The following is a 20117-nucleotide window of genomic DNA, read 5'->3' on the forward strand; positions in this document are numbered from 1 at the left end:
TTCTCCCCTTTCTAGGTCTAAGTTTCTCAAACTATAAAACCAAGAGATTAGCAAAATAATTTTTAATGTACCTTTCTGCTTATTCCCAAAGTCCTATAATCTATGATTTATATCCATAATATAAAGATGATGAAAATGAGCACTTATTTAGTAGTTTAAGATTTGTTTTATCTTCACAACAGACTTGGAAGGTGTGTTATTTTTATCCCTATTTTGCAGATGAGGAAACTGAGGCAGGCAACAATTAAATGACTTGTCCATATACATCAAGGTTTTAAGAGCTTAAAGTTAGTTTTAATATACTAGAAGGAAAATGTATAAAGGTAAACACATTTTATTTCGCATAACTGGCATTTTCTATTATAGAAGTTGTGCTATTCTTTTTAAATAATAAATGCAACTCTGAGTTTTCTTTTGGAATGGGGTAGTCTTGAATAGAGGGATTTGAGTCCTTATTGGTAGCCAGTCAGCCTGAGAATGGTGGGGTAGCGGGAGCGATGCGTCATGCACTTTTGACGGTCAATGAACAGACTATTATTTTTGATGGAAATTTCCTTCTCCAGAATCATCTGAGTACCCTCCAAGTTCTTCAGGGCATGCTCTGACTCCATCAGCTTCTCTTTTAGAGCCTTGATGGACATGGTTAATTCTTCCACTTCACTGGCCAGTCTAAATCACAAAGACACAGGAGAACAAAAAACAAAAGGATTATAATGAGTATGTTCACTGGAGTTAATAGAGGGGTATGTCAAGGGAAGAGATCTTGTATGCCATGTTATGAATTCAAACTGAATAGGATATCAAAGATAACTGAGTACACACATATGTACTGATTTTACAGTTGAGGGAACTGAGGCCAAAGGAATTTCAATAGTCATGGTCACCATAAGTAGTAAGGAGCAGGAGCAGGACTAGAACCCAAGGCCTCAGATGTCAAGTACAATTTCCATTACACCATTATGTTTGTCCAGGTGGAAAGGGGGAAGCAATGAGCTAGGAAACCAGGTCTCTGGTTGTGATATTTCTTTTAATGACCTTGAGTGTCTATATAAGGAAGTGTATAGTGGAAAATAGTGAATTGTATGGAAGTCATCCATCAGCATCTTGAGAGTTTATTTCACAAAAAGAGAATGGAAAAATCCATTAGATGTGTTTATTTTTAAATCTCTTTTCCATTTATTTTATTTTATTAATTTTAATAGCTTTTTATTTACAAGTTATATGCATGGGTAATTTTGCAGCATTGACAATTGCCAAACCTTTTGTTCCAATTTTTCCCCTCCTTCCCCCTCCCCCCTCCCCTAGATGGCAGGATGACCAATACATGTTAAATATATTAAAGTATAAATTAAATACAAAATAAGTTTACATGTCCAAACCATTATTTTGCTGTACAAAAAGAATTGGACTCTGAAATATTGTACAATCAGCCCGTGAAGGAAATCAAAAATGCAGGTGGGCATAAATATAGGGATTGGGAATTCAATGTAATGGTTTTTAGTCATCTCCCAGAGTTCTTTCTCTGGGTGTAACTGGTTCAGTTCATTACTGCTCCATTGGAACTGATTTGGTTCATCTCATTGCTGAAGATGGCGAGGTCCATCAGAATTGATCGTCATATAGTATTGTTGTTGAAGTACATAATGATCTCCTGGTCCTGCTCATTTCACTCAACATCAGTTCATGTAAGTCTCTCCAGGCCCTTCTGAAATCATCCTGTTGGTCATTTCTTACAGAACAATAATATTCCATAACTTTCATATACCACAATTTATTCAGCCATTCTCCAATTGATGGGCATCTACTCAGTTTCCAGTTTCTGGCCACTACAAAGAGGGCTGCCACAAACATTCTTGCACATACAGGTCCCTTTCCCTTCTTTAAGATCTCTTTGGGATATAAACCCAGTAGTAACACTGTTGGATGAAAGGGTATTCACAGTTTGATAACTTTTTGAGCATAGTTCCAAATTGCACTCCAGAATGGTTGGATTTATTCACAATTGGTTGGATGTATTCACAATTCCACTAACAATGCATCAGTGTCCCTGTTTTCCCACATCCCCTCTAACATTCTGCATTCTCTTTCCCAGTCTGACATGTGTGTAGTGGTATCTCAGAGTTGTCTTAATTTGCATTTCTCTGATTAATAATGACTTGGCGCATCTTTTCATATGGCTAGAAATAGTTTCAATTTCTTTGTCTGAGAATTGTCTGTTCATTAGGTGTATTTATTGTCATCAAATACATAAATATTTTCTTTTAATAAAATTTTATTTAAATTCAACAAATACATAACTATCTTTTTAAATAAAAATTATTAACTAAATTCAACATAAATTGAATGCCATCAAAATAGTTTGTGTGTGTGTGTGTCTACAGAAGTAGTCTAGCAAGAAAATAATCCTGAACCAGGAAATCAGGGAAATAAGGTTCAGTGGTGGAGTGGAAGCAGTTCCTATAGTCTCACTAGAGTTGATTGGTAAATGTTTAATATGAGTTAAATGACTTACCAAGAGTCACACAGATAGTAAGTGTTTAACACTAGATTTGACCTTGGGAAGATGAATCTTCCTGACTCCATGTCCCCTGCATGTTATCCATGGCCCCATCTAGCTGCCCTACCTTTATGTCTTTAACAATTCATGAATCCAAGTGATTTTAAACTATTTTTAACTTTTTTAAATGTTCTGACCTAGTAATTAATGAATCTGTCTGGTAAGGCATGGAAGATATATGTTCTGTCAGTGGGGAAAGTACCTACACTGACAAGATCATGAATCTTGTAAAGCATCCTAGTAATAATGAAGCTATGTGATGGGGCCTTAATCACTAGTTCTGATCAGAGTGTAGTTGACCTGATCCATCATGCAATGTGATAGACATGTGAAACAAATTTATCTCCGAAGAGACGATGTGAAGGCCTTGGGTGGAAAACATCTAATTTGGCTTCTTAGATTGGATTTATGGAAGGCTGATCTGAATAAGTAGAGGGTAAGCCACTATCTGCTAGAAAAAATTTGGTGCAGTCCATCCATTTGTCCTATCTGCAAGTGCCACAGGCATTGTCAGGACTGTGTATGCTATTGACTTTCCCCATGACAAGCATTTACTAAGTTCCTATTAGGTGCCAAGGACAATGCTAAGTGCTAGTAATACAAATAAAAGCAAAAACACAGTCCCTGCCTCAAAGATCTCACGATGGGATGGAGGTGAAGAGAAAGAATAATACACAAACTTTGTACAAACAATATACAGAGAAGTTCCTTGTCTATCAAATGGTGTCACAGTGGATAGAGTGCCAGGCCGGGAGTCAGGAAAACCTGAATTCAAATTTGATCTCAGACACTTATTTGCTATATGCAAGTTACTTAATCCTGTTTGCCAATTTCCTCATTTATAAGATGAGCTGGAGAAGGAAATAGCCAAGAAAAGCTCAAATGGGGTCATAGTCAGATGTAACTGAAGTGACTGAACAACAATAATTATAACAACAATAAGTACCTCATGAGTTTATGGTGAATAAAGAAATATTATCCATTGCCTAGACAACTCAACATGGCAGATGGATTTGATGCTCTATTTTTTCCTTCCAAATCCAATTCCCTTTTCGTTTACAGCTGTAGTCTCACTCTGTGACCATCACCACATAATTTTTTTCTTTTTCTGTTTCTTTCTGTGTCCTTTCCTCACATATTTAGTGGATCCTTGTCTTAGCTGAATTCATCAACATTCAAACCCCTTTAAAAAGCAAATCTTTTAACCTTCCTTGGAGGGATAATCTAGCATCTATCTGCCTGATTCCTGTCTTTTCTTCTCAGAAAATTTCATTGATATTTCTAATCAGGTCATTTCTGGTTTAGGGCTGTGGTCTTCAGCTGTCATTCCAAAAAAATCTTGTTATTTATTTTTAACAGCAATTTTAAAAAGTTGAATTTCAAATTTTTCCCCTTCTTTTAGCTTCACTCCCACCCGTTGAGAAAGCAAACAATGTGAAATCAATTATACATGTGAAACCATGCAAAACATATTTCCATATGATCCTTAAAAATATGCTTCAATCTGCATTAAGTCTTTATCCATTTTCTCTCTGTAAGTGGATAGAAACTTTTATCATGAGTCCTTTGGAATTCTCTTGGATCACTGTATTGATCAGATGCAGCCGATCATTCAATATTCCTGTTACTGTGTACAGTTTTCTCCTGGTTATGTTAATTTCATATTGTTCCTAGAGATTTTCCGAGATTTTCCCAAAACCATCTTATTCATCATTTCTTATAATACAATAATATTGTATTATAATCATATGCCACAATTTGTTCAGTCATTCCCACATATAATGGGCATCTTCTTAATTTCCATTCTTTGACAGCACAGAAAGAGATGATATTGATATTTTTATACATATAGATCCTTTTACTTTTCTTTAATCTCTTTGGGATATGGAACTAGTAGTAGATTGGCCAGATCAAAAAGTTTGTGTAGTTTTATAGCCCTTTGGCCATAGTTCAAAGTATTTTCCAGAATGGTTGAACCAGTTCACAACTTCACCAACAGTGCATTAATGTCTCAATTTTTTCCACATTCCCTTCAGCATTTTTTATTCTCTTTTTCTGTCTGATAGGTGCAAGATGGTACCTCAGAGTTGTTTTAATTTCATTTTCTTTAATCAATAGTGATTTAGATTCTGCTAATTTGAAAGAGGCTCAGCTGGAAGGTACTCTGTGGGATACATTAATGGAAAAAATTATCCTTATATTGGAATGTGCTCTCATGGAGCTAATAGATTTCCTTGTAATCTTTGAATAATAAACATGAGTGTTCTGCTGCACTTGGGTGCATACACAGGGAGAGATTTCTTGTACAGAAAGGCAGAGCAGGGAAGATATCCAGGGAGAACTGGAATCTGGCTGCTACTGATCTATCAGTCACAGAAGGGATCACTTACCCCCTCCCCACAATTATACAGATAAACTGATGCCAAGGGTAGAGGATACCACTTGACAAGAAAATGGCAAAGTTTGGGCTCTCCATTTGTCTGATCACTTTTTGTTTCAACCAGGAGTGTGTGCTTTTCCTCTAGTAAGGTTGTGTCATGATAATACTAGCCTATTTTATTGATAATGCTATATGCTTGCCAAAGTTTCTTTAAATAGTTGATTAAAGAAGTATAAGACTTCTGTTCTGGTCCCGTCTCTAAGAAATACTGACTACTTTTATAATCCTGAACAAATCACTCTTGAACTCCATTCCCCCAAGTAACTCTTTATGACTCTATATTTGCCCGTCTGTATGAGTAGAGGAAATTTTCTCACTAGAAATTCTTGACACCAATGAAATCCAAGACTCATATGCACCCAACGGTTTAAAACAAAATAAATTTTAAAAACCCATCTTTATTCCACAATACTCTTACAAAATAGGCACTATAATTTTTTTAAATCTCATAATTTTAGAAAGGAAGAAAATGAGATTTGGAAAGGCAAAAGATAGTATTAAAATTTTGGATTTATGCCCAAATCTGCTGACTCCAAATTCAGTACTTTTTCTCATAACCAAACTGTTTCTCGGAGAGAAAGCACTATGTGGAGTCATATAACAATAGCATTCCCCGGTCCCTAGAAACACATATAGATGACTTTATGGCTAAGGTAAAAGATTTCATCTACTCTCCAGTTTCTCTGAAGGAACCTTAGGAAAAATACTACAATTCAGAGATTATGTGTTCTAAATATAGACTTCTAGAAATTTTGACTGTGTCCTTTCAATAGGTTGGATATAAGGGGAATTAAAGGAAAATTAGATAATAATTCTTCTGGAGATGTAGGATATTATGCTCTTTTGTGTATGAGTAGAGAGAATGTTGCATTATTTAATTTCCTCTTAATATATTTATTAAATGTTTTTGCTAATGTACCTATGTATCTCTAGAATGATCTAGCAACAAAATACTATAAAAGATGAGGATTCAGACTATACTCTGAATTATCCCAAAGCAACCCCAGGGATCTTCTGATTAGCTAATGGGGTGCTATGTTAAGTACAAAAATATAATCTATTTGAAGCCTGGATAAAGTCATTACCTGATTTGTGCATTGTCCCTACAGAGGTCCACATTGGGCCTTTGAGATCGCTGATAAAGCCTCGTCTCAGCTACTCTCAGGGGGGCTTCTTTGTCTTTGATAGCTTGTTTGAGGGATGAAATGTTGTTTTCCTGGTCAGTAATTTCTCTGAGTATCTGTGGAAGAAACAAAGTGTTTACACAGGAGATTGAGCATCTGTGGTTAATATGGATAACCAGCAAGTTTAGGGAAAGACAGCAGTCTAAAAAGAGTGCTTTCACCAAGTGACAGAACTGAACCAGCTCAGTAAATGGTAAGACCCAGGGATATGTCATATACTTAAACCCAGAGGCCCAAGTCCACAATCATTTCTCTTTCTTCTTGCAGGACTGGAGACATGACTCTCTAAAGCACTCTCTGTGGATTCTATCTTTTATCATGCTCTCTGAGCTTGACCAGAGGGAAAAACGAACCCCTTGACTTCTCAACTCAGGCATTTGAATGTTCTATCAGGTAGATTTAGGCTTCAGATCCACCCTCCCTTTCTACCATATTTCCTCTTTGTATTCCTAAACATTATATCACTTCTAACTGTATGTGTCTTGTTATTCTAATGACTGAAATAGAATTGTCCCTAAAGCACAGGAAAAGCTTGGAGATGGTGCTAACAGGGACAAGTTTATGGCTCAGTCCCAACATTCATTGACCAGAGATCCTGGAGCCAAAACAACCAAGGAAATGAGAAAAGGGATAACAAGAAATATGTAGAACTATTTGGACACTGCAGGAAATTTTCTGTGTTCTATACCTGCTTTTTGCTAGTGGAGCCCCAGCCATTTGTTTAATAAAAGAAACCTGATGAATCATTGCCAAATTGGAAATGATAAAAAGTCCCAAGAGCTGCTTGAATCAAAATGGCTAAGTATCCTGTTCACTTACCACTCCAAAAACACTCTGCTAGGGAATAGTGGGGGAAGTTATAGAAAGAAAAGTGTCATAGAATCACCTATCAGTTTCTTAGAAGTCAATGAGTCCAATTATATCATTTTATAGGTTTAACTGGGGACCTGTTCTTACTTATCAAAGAGGTAGAGGTAGGAAACATGAGAGGGTGAGAGGCAAGTTCTAGTTGTGTAGTGACAGCCATGTCACTTTGCAAGCCTCACTTTGCCCATCTGTAAAATTCAGGTGGTCTGTGATGAGTTGGAAGGGACCCCTATTTTATTGATGATAAAATTGAGCCACAGGAAGTATGCAAAAGGGAGAAGACCAAAAAGGGAAGCCTGTAAGAGGTTGATTCCAGTTTATTACAAAGAGTCATCTCACAAGTGAATAGTGATGAGTTCCACTTCCTTGAAGTCTTCCAGCAGAACATGGAAAACTGCCTGTCCAGAATGTTGTACAGGGCACTCCTGCCCTGGCAGGGGTGAGATATGGCAGAGCAAATTGGCCTCTGCTGTCCAAGCACAGGAGCTGCTTCCATTCATTCCCATCAAAACTCCTTTAGGATATGACCTTCCTACAGTGTCACTCCCACTTTATAACTGTAGCAAATTATCCCAAATGTCAAATTATTTTGAAGCAGCTGAGTAGGATCTGCTATTAGCCCAAAAAAACCAAAACAGTTTGGGGCTTGCTGAGGAAGTGAGGACTTGAATAAGAAGTCCTCAGGATTCTTCTTTTTATCTGTGTTAAGTGCTGAAAGAGGGAGCCTTGGCTGTTGGTCTCCAGGTAGTTCACTGCCCTTCTAGGTTTGGAATAAGGAACAGTAAGGGGTTTTGTGTGCTTAATCTGGGAGTCCAGACTAAGCTATGATTCTGGGTGGAAGGGACCTTTGCTACAAGTTTGTGCTTGGCTGAAAATGAGAATTTCATAGAAGACCAGTGATTGGAAGTCATGGAAAGAATTATGGTCTTAGACACGGAATATCCACATTAGTGGCTACTTCTCAACAATAGAACAATGGATGAAATATTTCAAATCTATGAATGCCTTGGTTTTGTAAAATGAGGATTTTGAGCCAAACGAGCTAGTTCTAGCCCAGACATTACATGATTCTAGATAATAGGCTGTTTTAGGCTTCCTAGCAATTCCTGACAAAGGAATGAGCTATTTTAGGCTATCATCAGTAGTTATCGGACTGCTTCAAGTGGTGACCAAGTGATGACCAGAATTCTACGGAAGGGATTTCTGCCCTGGGTGAATGGACTAGATTATCTATAAAATTATGTCTGCCTACAGAGTGAAATTCATGTAAATGAACATGTCTTATCTACCCCCTTCTTTCTCTCCTCTTAGATTTACCACTTTTCTGGTATGGACCCTCATCATGCCTAGACTATTATAATAGTCTGCTGGTTGATTTTTCTACCAGAAATTTCTCTCAACACCAATACAACCTTCACCCAGTTACAAATTAAACCTTCTAAAATGCAAATATGATTATGTTGTTGTTTAGTGACTTTTTAGTTATGTCCTCATTTGGAGTTTTCTTGGCAAATACACTAGAGTTGATTGCTTTTTCCAACCCATTTTACAGCTGAGGAAATTGAGGCAAACAGGGTTAAGTGACTTGCTCAGGGTCATACAGCCGGTAAGTGTCTGAGGCTGGATTTGAACTCATGAAGATAAAGTTTCTGACATCAGGCTCAGTTCTCTCTGTGTAGTATGGCACTACCTAGTTGTTCATGATTATATATGCTCTTTATTCAATAAATTCCAATGACTCCCTATCACTTCCAGGATCAGAAATAAAATGCTTTGGAGTTCATTCCTTCTGTTCCAGTCTCCTTACACCTTATGCCTTTCCCTACTCTGTGATCCAGTGACACTGGTTCTTTATTATTCATCACATAGAGAATAATCCATCTCCTGATCATTTTTACCAACTGTCACCCAGGCCTGGAACACTCTCCCTTTTTATCTTTATCTACTGGCTTCCCTGACTGCCTTCACATCTTACTTAAACCTCATAAAAGAAACCTTTCCCAATCCCCTTAATGCTAGTGCTTTTCTTTGGCTGATCATAATTTATTTGTTCCAATGGCCATGAAGGCATCCGAAGCAGGTGCTGTGGAGCACTTAAGAGCTTGGTCAGACATGGAAGATGCCAAGGTCATCTGCTACTTTTTAAGCTATTATCAATCATCCCGACTTTTGTAAAGCCCCTGCACTAGAGGAGAAACTGAGGTTGATGACTTTGTACAATTCTGCCTCACTTAAATTCAATTTACTCATCCCATGATATCATTGGTCCCCCTCAAAACAAAAAGAAAAACAACATAGTCATCTCTAATTTGTCCTGTATAAAGCTTATTTCTATGTAATTGTTTGTATTGTCGCCACTACTGGACTTGTGAGCTTTACAGTTTTCTGTTTTCTTAAAATCCCCAGTGCTTAGCACAGTACCTGGCTCAGGATAAGTGTTTAAAAAAATGCATGTCAGTTGACTAACTGGATTTTGAAAGCATGGGCCTGGTGCCCAAGGGCTTTGAGGCAGAGATGGTGAGCAGGAGGTGTTCCCAGCACAGGTGCTCACTTTTCTCAGGTGATGCTCCAGATTGTTTTTGGCATTCTCAATCTCCTGACAGCCCCTGGAGAAGGCCAAGTTGACAGCATCACACTGTACGCAGAGGTCCTTGGAACTGTCATTCAGGATATTGTCGATCAGCAACCTCAGGTTGACAGATGCCGTCTTCTCCCGTTGTGCCCGACATACATTTTCCTGGCAGTACTTGCCCCACATTTCTGGGGTGGAGGCACTAAAGGGGTCAGAAGATGGTAAACTAATCAGTGTTTTTAGGACCAGGGTTTAAGCAGTCATGAAACAAGGAAATACTTCTTTTGGAAGTCGGTAGAGGAAGTTTTCTTGACTCAAGGAGTTTCCATTCTAACTGAGGAAATGAGATGGACTTATGCAGGCTGAACATGGGGCATAATTTGTATAGTGTGTGCCAGGTTTTCAGTCCCCATATAGGAAAAGAGCAGTAAGGGAGGGGGCCTCACAGCAGAAATAAACTCAGACAGCTTAGAAAAAATGGCAGATGATGGTCTTCACAGGCTACATTGACTGTGGGACTATAGCCTAAGTCTCTCCCCATTCTAGTCCATCTTTTACTCAGCTGGGAAAGTGATCTTCCTAAAGCACAACCATGTCACACATGTACCATTCCCTCCCCAGCCCTCAGTTTAATAAACTCCAGTGACTTCCAATTGCCTCCCTCTATTCCATATATTTGGTATGCAAAGTCTTTCACATCTTGCCCCATTCCCACTTTTCCAGAATTCTTATACCTTACACCCCCTCAGTTGCTAGGATCCAGTAACATGACCTTCATTCTCATTCTCCATTGATGATACTCCATTTCCAGGCTTGACATTTTTCTTGGCTGGTCCCATGCTAAGAATTCTCCCCTTCCTCACTTTAGCCCCTGGCTCCCCAGGGTTCCAAACTCCAGATTCCTAGAAGAAATCTTTTCCGATCTCTTTATGTTAACATCTTCCCTCTGTGATTATCTCCACTTTGTCCTATACACATTATTTATTTGATAATAATTGTTTCCACATTGTCTTCCTCATTAGACTGTGAATTACTGAGAGAAGGGATTATATTTTGCCTTTTTTCTGTATCCACAGCACTTGGCACAGAGACTGGAACATAGGCACTTAATCTTATTGAATTACTGACTATAGCACAAAAAAAGTAGGAATCTAAAGAAAAGACAGATCATTTCAGTGGTAGGTTTAACCAGAAAAGATAACTTAGAGGAGGAAGATGAGGAAAAGGAGGAAGGGAAGGAGGAGGAGGAAGAAGAAAAAGAGGAGGAGATATACAGGGTTTGAATTAGGCAGAAGATAAGATTTTGTTGTTATTGTTGTTGGCAGCCACCAATTAAAGGTATCTTTGGTCTTTGATCTAAGGAAGATAGTAGAATGCTCCTTGCCACAAAACACATAATTGAACTCATGAATTTACTGACTGCTCTTTCCTTAGAGGGACAATTTGGTACCCTGATGGACTTGATCAGGGTTCACCTCCTTCAAAAATTTTTTTTCCTAACTGCTGTCATTATCTTTCTTACATTCCTTTTCTACCTTAATATTATTTAGAAAAGAATATTAGTTGACCTCTTATATTCAAGTATGCATAAGATGTGGAGAAGAGTTTTTAGCATTTGGGGCTGGAATGCTAGAGTTTACACAAAGTGGCTTAGTTGAATAAGGGTCCCACTTCTTATCCTAGGGAAGGATCTAGTGGAAAGAATACATTCTTTATATCCTATCATTGTTCATTATTAGTTATATAACCTGTTATAAAGAGTTTGACTTCTCTGAATGTGTCTCTTCCTCTGTGAAGCCAGAAAGTTGATTTGGATTATAATGTTTTCATGGTTCTTTCCAGCTCTAAATCTATTATATACTGGAAAGTCTGAGTTACTTAAGGCACCAGGACCCTTAGCCACTCCAGGGGCCAAAGAGAAAATAAAAAAGGGGGTTAAGCTCTTAAAGGACTTTGAAGTCCCTTAAATTCCCTTGACCAAAAAAATCAAACAGAAAAAATACAGCCCACGGTTATAATGTACTCAGAGAAGGTCCTGAAGTGCAGAAAGGCAATACAGATTATACCGTTGAATGGGATCACTGTGTTCATATAGCAGAGGGGAGGAATAGCTTCCAGAAAGAATATTTACTTTTTCCTTTCTATAGCCCTTGGATGGGTTTGGCTACTAGTTGTGATGCCCAGGGCCAGAAACTAACATCTGGCTTCATTCAGTCTCTTGGTTTTGATTTGGGCTTAGTGTCACCTCCTTAGATTCTGGTCACTTTAGCTTGAAAGAACTTTGCAGGAAGATGTACTTTCTTCTTTTCCTACCATTACACCTACTGGGTTCTCTTGAATCAGAATGAATTCAATACCCTTCATATACCTCAATCAGTCTTCTGCTTAGTCCTAGGCCCTAACCATGATCTCAAATCCCTGTCCCCTTTCATACAATGCTCATTCTGGCTATTCATCAGAGAATCATTTTTTTCAGAGGCAGATGTCAAAAACTATACCAGGGGTTCTTAACATTTTTTTTTTTTGTCTAACAGACCCCTTTGCCTATCTGCTAAAACTACGGAAACTTCAGAATAATGCTTTATTTTGTTGAAGAAAATAATAAATTTAAGGTAAAAGTTAAGTGAAAATAAAGGTATATATATATGTAATCCAAGTATACACTTCCCTAAAATCTCTCTAAAGATCACAGACTCCAACTTAAATATCTCTATTATTTCTGGCGAAGTTCAGAACACCAGTTTGACATTTTTTTCCCCCTGACCCAGTCTCTATATCTAAAACCACCTACTAATAGATAGCAGTTTTGGAGATGCTTTTGAAACTCTAACTAGAGAAATAAGGATTGCACAGAGTACTAGATCTAGAGAAATTCAATAAGGCCTGAATTTGAGTCCAATCATGTGAATGTATGTCTCTGAAAAGTTACTTAATTCCTCTCTACCTCAGTTCCCTCATGAATAAAATAAAGGGGTTGGAATTAATGGCCCCTACAATCCTTTCTATTTTTAAATCTACGATCCTAAGACTACCAACTTATATTCTTTTGATTTCACCAGCATTTCTTGAATGCTTGTCACTTTTAGCAATTCACATCAAGGAAGAGAGGGAAAAATATACAATGGTCAGTCTCCAGGACCCCTAGTTAGAGGAGAAAGACTCGCATGTAGACCAGTTTCTCTCTGGAATGAACTAGGGGTATAGAAGCAAGCTGACCATTTGGTGGAGGTGGTTTGCCACCTGTTGGTTACTGGAAGAAATTACATAGCAATGCCCCCTCTCAAAAGAACTAGAATACACTATAAAGTGGCAAAGCGTTGGGGAATCTACTTCTGAGAGCCACAAGAGAATATCTCTGTGAACCATGGTAATTCATCCAGGGAGGTCACGGGCAGGAGTACAGTCCAAAAGGAGCAATGACCTAGGAAGGCATGAGTAGTCCCAAAGTCTAAACATTTACTAACTAAAGATGAAGCAAGGTAATTTTCTTCTCCACCCCAATTTCCCTCCTTAAGAGTGAGTCATCTAGTCGGTTAGAATTTATTAAATATTTGTTATACACCAGGCCTTGTGCTAAACACTTGAATTATAAAGGAAGGCAAAAAACTCTATATTTAAGGAGTTCACAGTCTAAGAAGGGGAAAAAACGTCAAACAAATTAGTGCAAACAAACTGTATCCAGGATAATTTGGAGATTAAGGAGAATTGAGAAAGGTTTCTCTGGCAATATGAGATTTTAGATGGGACTTGAGGAGAAACCGGAAAGCAAGAGTGTGGAAGAAGAGTATATAGCATGGGGAATTAAATGCCCAGAGACGGGAAATGGAGTGACTTGTGTTAGGAAGCCAGTGTCATGGCAGATCAAGGTATATGGCAGGGAACAAGGCATTAAAAACCTGCAATAGTTGGAAAGGGCTGATTATAAAAGACTCTGAATTCAGTTCAATGCAAATTTATAAAGCCCAGACTACTTTTAGGTATTTTTCAAGATTATGGAGATGCAAATACACAAATAGTTCCTATTTTCAAGGGTCTTTAAAATGAGGGGGGATGGGTTTGTTATGTTTCTTTCTAGCATTAGAAATCACTCTAAGTACAATCTTTATTAGCTGTTAGCATTTGTCAAATCCTTTCTTCTCTATAAACATCCCTTTGTTCATCTATAAATAATCTCCCTCACAAAGATATTGAGGAGAAAGAAACTCCTGTGCTCCACAGAAATATGAGTGATGACAATGGTGGTCTATAATATGTGGAAATTTCCCTTTTGTGGAACTTTTTCTTCTAAATCCCTGAGCTGTTACTAAGGAAAACCCTCTTTACTCAAACTAGCTGCTATTCATTCAAAAGATAACTCACTGACATCTAATTTACACAGATTCTTACAGTTGGCACCTAAGGATTGGGGATAAGGTACAATAGAAAGGTGGAGAGGAGATGAGACCTCTCCCCTTAGGGATCTCGTGAAATCTAGCTAAGATACAGACCTGCATAATTGCAATATAATTGTATTATACAGTGTAATTTGGATTAGTATAATTTTAAAGCATAACTACAATATAATTGTACTGTACAATGTAATTGTGATTAGTATAATTTTAAAGAGCTAAGTATAATTCTTAGGATTGTGAACTCTTTGAAAGCAGGAGACTCTTTGGGTTTCATTTTTGTCTTCTGTACCTAATAGGGTAACATGTTTGTGGTGGGCCCTTACTTAACAAAATAAAAGATTGTTAAATTGATCTACAATGTAAGACAGAGGGAGGAAATGCTAAAGGAGGACTTACCCCAAAAGTAGCCAAGGAATTCACAGTTCAGAAGGCTGTAGAGACCTGAGAAAGCTTTCTGTCGAAGATAACAACTCATCTGGGTCTCAAAAGAAGGATTGGGCTTAAAGAATTAGAAACTGAGGGAAATCCCATCTATTGGGAAATAGTTGAACAAGTTGTGGTATATAAATTTAATGAATATTATTGTGATATAAGAAATAATAGCAGTGAATTTCAGAAAAACACCTGGAAAGACTTATATGAACTAATGCTGAGTGAAGGGAGCAGAACCAGGAGAACTTTGTACATAATAACAATAACATTGTATCATGATAAATATGATAGACTTAGCTGTTCTCAGCAATGCAGTGATACAAAGTAATTCCAAAAGACTCATGATGGAAAATGCTATCCACATCCAGAGAAAGGACTCTGAAGTCTGAATGAAGATCAAATCATACTATTTTCATTTTGGGAGTAGTTTTTTTCCTTTTGTTCTGTTTCTTTTTTTCACTAAATGACTGATATGAAAATGTGTTTAACATGATTTCACATATATGATCTATATCAATTTACTTGAGAAATTTGAAAAGGGAGATAGACAGGGAAGGAGGGAAAAATTTTGGAATTCAAAATCTTATTAAAATGAATGTTGAAATTATCTTTACATTTAATTGGAAAAAATACTATTTACAAAAGATGGAGGTAGGCTTTTGATAGATGGACATGTAGATATATAGAAGGAAATGTATTCTAGACACACACACACAAAAAAAACCCATGAAAAATGGCATTTGGGAAGGAAAGTATGTGATGTGAACCATGAATGATAAACTAATTTGACTAGAAATACAAGAAAGTTGTGTGTCATGAGTTTGGGAAGCTACTTGGGGCAGAATGTTGAGAACCTTGGATACAGACTAGAGAGGGTATAGACCTGTAGTAATTGTTTCAGAAATGATTTTTTCATTCATTCAAGGTTTATGAGTAATGTTGTGAGGAGAATTATAAGAAGTGTGGTCTAGCTCACTAATCAGTGCTCATCCATGGAATGCATGTGAGGGAAAGGGAATGGAGGCATAAAATCAGATAGGAAGATTTAAAAATGGTTCAGGAAAATCTGAATCTTCTGACTGGTAGAGGGGTAGTGAAGTTAGAAAAAGGATGCATATTCATTTCTACTGTGTCACATATTCAATATGGATTAAGCATTCCATTTAAAACCAATGTTAATGCTAATTTCCAGAACATCAGACATGCTCACATTCAAACATAAGCTTCATAAGCTTAAGAATCCATTTCAAAGCTAAATTGAATTAAATGATAGATTATAGTAGGCATGTTTCCACTCTACAAGCCCAAACAAAGAGTATAGCTATCCTGGTTATTTCTCCCCTTCACTCAACTCATACCACAGTGACTGATATATTGGCATTGACAGCAAATAATAATAGGCCAGATATTAGTCCAGAAGATCAGATGTCACATAAATAAGCAAAGGGGTCCTGACCTGTCATCTAATTTGGATGAATGAGGGTGGAACTGGACAGTGGTGCTTTCGTTGTTGTAACCGGAACACAGCACATCTATGTTGTAGGTATCAACCTTATCTGACCAGTCCATTTCACAGAATTCCTTGTGGTCTCTGTTCAGCCTAAAAGGAAAGGAGGAGGAATATTGGGGAAAAATTCAAATGGATCAAAATGTAAAACAATCACATAGAAGTCAAGTGGAAGTGTCCCAAAAGTACCTAAAAGATTTTGATCCCCAATTACTACAAGGGAACAGATGTAGTATAATAAAGGGAATACTGAACTTGGAATGTTGAACTCAGATTCAGTCTTAAAACCTGGTTCTGGAGATTACTAGCTGAAATACTTCACTCTAGATTAGCTAGCTGGATAACTAGTATAGCTACATCCCATATGACTTCCTTCCCATATCACTTTCTTGATCTGTTTTTTTAAACAAATATGCAGCATCCACTCCCCCAACTCTTTCTTTGCTGAGGCAATTGGAGTTAAGTGACTTGTCCAGGGTCACACACCAGGAAATGTTAAGTGTTGGAGGCCGGATTTAAACTTAGATCCTCCTGAATTCAGGGCTGGTGCCCTCTCCACTGTGCCACCTAGCTGCCGCCCAACTTCTAAATCCAGAAAAAACTGAAGTTTGTCTTTATATCATCCTGGGCACTTCTTTCTCCAGGGTCCTCATATTATCTATTTCTCTTTCATCACCCAAACTTGTTTTTAGATATTTCATTCACCTATAGGTGACAGAGACTAGAGCAACTTAAAAGTATAGGATAGCATCAGACCAATGACCTGAAAGTCAGGAAAACTAAAACTCAACCAAGACATTTTATTTTGGAATCTAAGTTTTTCCATCTATATTCTGTGACATACTTCACAGGCACATAGGGCTACAGAGTTATATAGTGTTAGAGCTGAAATGAATCTGGGAGATAACCTAGTCCAAAACAATTCATTTTATTGATAAGAAAATGAAGACTCCCCAAAGCTAAGGCATATGGCATAGGTCCAGTGAGATGCTGAAATCATCTATTAGGTGTACAGTTATAACTATTTACATAGAATGAAGGGTTTTGTACTACCAGTAAGTTGGAAGGTTCCTTTTTAAATAGAGGGACACTAAAACAAATAAATAAATAAACAAAGAGACATCCCTCCTACCATTTTCAACCTATGTGAAAGTGATTATGCTAGAATGTATGAGCTTTCAAGCTTCTATCCTCCAGCCCTCAGGAAATGTTCCTCTCTGGACAATGAAACTTCTAAAGGATCTTGATGTAATTTGGATATTGTGGGCTTTGACTTTACCTGAATCCAACATTTTTGATGTTATTGTTCCTCTTGTTATCTCCAGAGCAGACATACCACCAAATAAATCAGATTGCATACTCTCAATATAGAGAACCGTAATGATTTCCTGTGACTAAATTGTTCACCACCTGGTGGCTGACTTTCTTAGTGATAAATTAATCTATATGGATATGGACACACAGTCTATTGCTGATCCATAATTAAATCTCTCTTTCCTGGCAGAAGCTTGCAGCAATATGGCCTTTGAGAACCCAGGGCTACAGCCACACCTGACACTGGAAACATTGATTGAAGGAACAAAATACCAGATTAGAAAATCACTGAGGGACAGAAGTAAAATGCTAACCATAGCTCAAAGGTAAAATTAGGAATTCTTTCAATCAGGACAAAACGAGTTGGAGGTGGCAATGATACAGAGGCTATATTGATCCATGAATAGAGAAGACAGATCCTTGCCTTCCTTTCCTTTACCAAACTAAACCAGCTCATTGCTTTACTCCATCTCCCAGAGCTCATTTTATCTCATAGCATCATCATTTTAGAATAAGAAGGAAATATATAGTCAAAGAATCCCAGAATTTCAGAGCTGGAAGAATTAGCAATCATTCATTTTACAAATGAAGACACAGAGATTCATAGAGGTTAAGTAACTTGTCCAATGTTACACAGGTAGTATCAGACGTGAGATACTATGAAACTCATAACCTTCATATAAATCTATGGAATTCAAAGGAAGAAAGTGATCTCTGAAATATCATGGAAAGGAAGCATCCTTCCAGGACAGGAAGCATCCCTTCCAGGAGAGGAAGTCATCTGTCTGGAAGAGTGTAAATTTCTATTTAAGGTTGAGTTTGGACTAGATAGCCACTAGAGGTCCTTTTCAGTTTTGAAATCCTAGGATTTTATGAAATCCCATGAACCTGAACATTTCAGAGGAAATTTTATTTCATATTATCCACTAGGTGTCAGTACCAACCAAGAAATGAAAAGAAAATGGGTTCTTATATTTTTATTGGACATATGGATTTGCTTCAAATTTCAGTGAATGAGTGTATATGTATGCATATGCATATTTGTGTATATCGACATATATATCATTATCATATGCACTATGGGACCAAATAAGTATTTTATATATCACATGACTTGAATATAAATGTAAAATTTGTATATGTGTCATAAAAGGTGATACTGTAATTCCATGGCCACTTAGGAGAAAAGCAAGATGGAAGGAAAAGCATTGGATTTGAAATTAGTCCTAATTCTATTGCCACTTATTAGCACTAAGAACTTCCTCTCTTTCTAAACTGGTTTCCTTATCTGTAAAGTGAAAATAAATTTTTTTGCATAACAGGAATCTTGAATTTATATTTGAAAGAGACCAGAGAAATCTAGTCAAACCACCACATTTTATAAATAAGAGAAGATAAATAACTTCACCAAAATAAATTCTAAAGAATATAAGTAACTTTTCCAAAGTTACAATGGTAGTAAAAAGCAGTCAGAATTTGAAATCAGACAATTTTGTCCGTGAAATCTGTGAAATGCTGGATATGAAACTACATTAGGGAAGATAGTGGGGATAAACTAAAATCACCATGTCTTTTGTTCAGTCTGGCAATAACCACTCCAATTCTGAATATTCTATGAGTATTATGTAAATCATAATAAGACCCAAAACAAACAAAAACAAAATGTCAAAAAATCTAGCCTTTTAAAAACAACTACCTCCCTAACCCCAAAATATATGCATAACACACTTTACTTTTAATCAGAATTGTTAACATTTTCTCCATAACTTGCTTACATTTAGATAACCAACCTAACAATAAATCACCCTGATTTATATCTATTTCTGGGATAAAAAGATTTGCACTGAAAAATTAACAACCAGCTCTCAGATCTGGCACCAACTGGCTCCAAAACAGCATGTTCCTCTAATGGTTCAAACATGAATGTGTCTGTTCTTTCTTTGAGGAAAAGCTAACAAAAGTTTAAATGACCCAAGGCTGCTTCTAAGGGACTGGTCAGCAACATAAAACTGTTGCAAAAATGTCTTACCTTATCTGGTTAACGATTTGCATCAGAGTCCTTTTTAGAAGTTCTTGAACATTTCGGATGAGTTCGGCTTCCTGAATTTAAAAGGCAAGAACAACAATAAAATATAGTATGGAAATCCTGACTGATCCCAGTCCTCTCATTTTTACAAATTGCAAGGTTTGTTTGTAGGAGCAGCTGGTGACACAATAGATATAGCATGGGGCTTTGAATCAGGAAAGCTTATCTTCATAAATTCAAATCCAGCCTCAGGCATTAGCTATATGACTCTGGGCAACTCACCCATGTTTGCTTTGGTTTCCTCATATGCAAAGTGAGCTGGAGAAGGAAATGGCAAACCATTCCAGTATTTCTACCAAGAAAACTCCAAATGGAGTCATGGAAAATTGGACACAACTGACCAACAAAAAGAGTATCTAATCCAATTCCTTCATTTTACACACAAGGAAATCAGAAGCTGAAAGAAGAGTCAGGGACTTGCCAAAGATCACACATGGAAGAAGTAGCTGAGCCAAGACTCAAAACCAGGTTTTCTGATCCCAAATCATCCACTGATTCTTATACTACTTATACCTATCTTGGATAGCACTTGGGAAAAGAGGGAGGGAGAGCAAACATATAGGATAGCACCCTGTGAGGTATTCTATCCCTTGTATTAGACATAATTTCCCTCCTTTTCCCAAGAAAATCACTTCTAAGATTTGAAAGTGAATATCTTGAGACTAATAAATCATAATTAAAATGCAAATCAATTCAATAAACACTGATCAGCAAATTGAGCCATAAATGATCAGTTTGTTAAGCATTGGTAAGGGGCCAGGGATGGA

The 20117-nt window shown here is 37.2% G+C and overlaps 1 protein-coding gene across 3 annotated transcripts in view; it reads right to left on the bottom strand.

The window, feature by feature from the left end:
* Positions 1–318: 318 nt before the first annotated feature.
* Positions 319–20117, bottom strand: part of TEKT4 (tektin 4) — an 85338-nt gene continuing 65539 nt past the window's right edge. For 2 of the 3 annotated variants that reach the window (XM_031945751.1, XM_031945749.1), the window contains exons 2-6: positions 19294–19364; positions 15900–16043; positions 9600–9822; positions 6083–6237; positions 319–669 (exon numbers count right to left, since the gene is read on the bottom strand). In XM_031945751.1, the coding sequence (XP_031801611.1) occupies positions 453–669; positions 6083–6237; positions 9600–9822; positions 15900–16043; positions 19294–19316 (762 nt within the window). In that variant the 5' untranslated portion in view covers positions 19317–19364 and the 3' untranslated portion in view covers positions 319–452. The remainder of the gene's footprint in view (positions 670–6082; positions 6238–9599; positions 9823–15899; positions 16044–19293; positions 19365–20117) is intronic. The other variant, XM_031945750.1, reaches the window with a different exon arrangement.

The sequence above is a fragment of the Sarcophilus harrisii genome, chromosome 1 (assembly GCF_902635505.1).
Source record: "Sarcophilus harrisii chromosome 1, mSarHar1.11, whole genome shotgun sequence".
Lineage (NCBI taxonomy): Eukaryota > Metazoa > Chordata > Mammalia > Dasyuromorphia > Dasyuridae > Sarcophilus > Sarcophilus harrisii.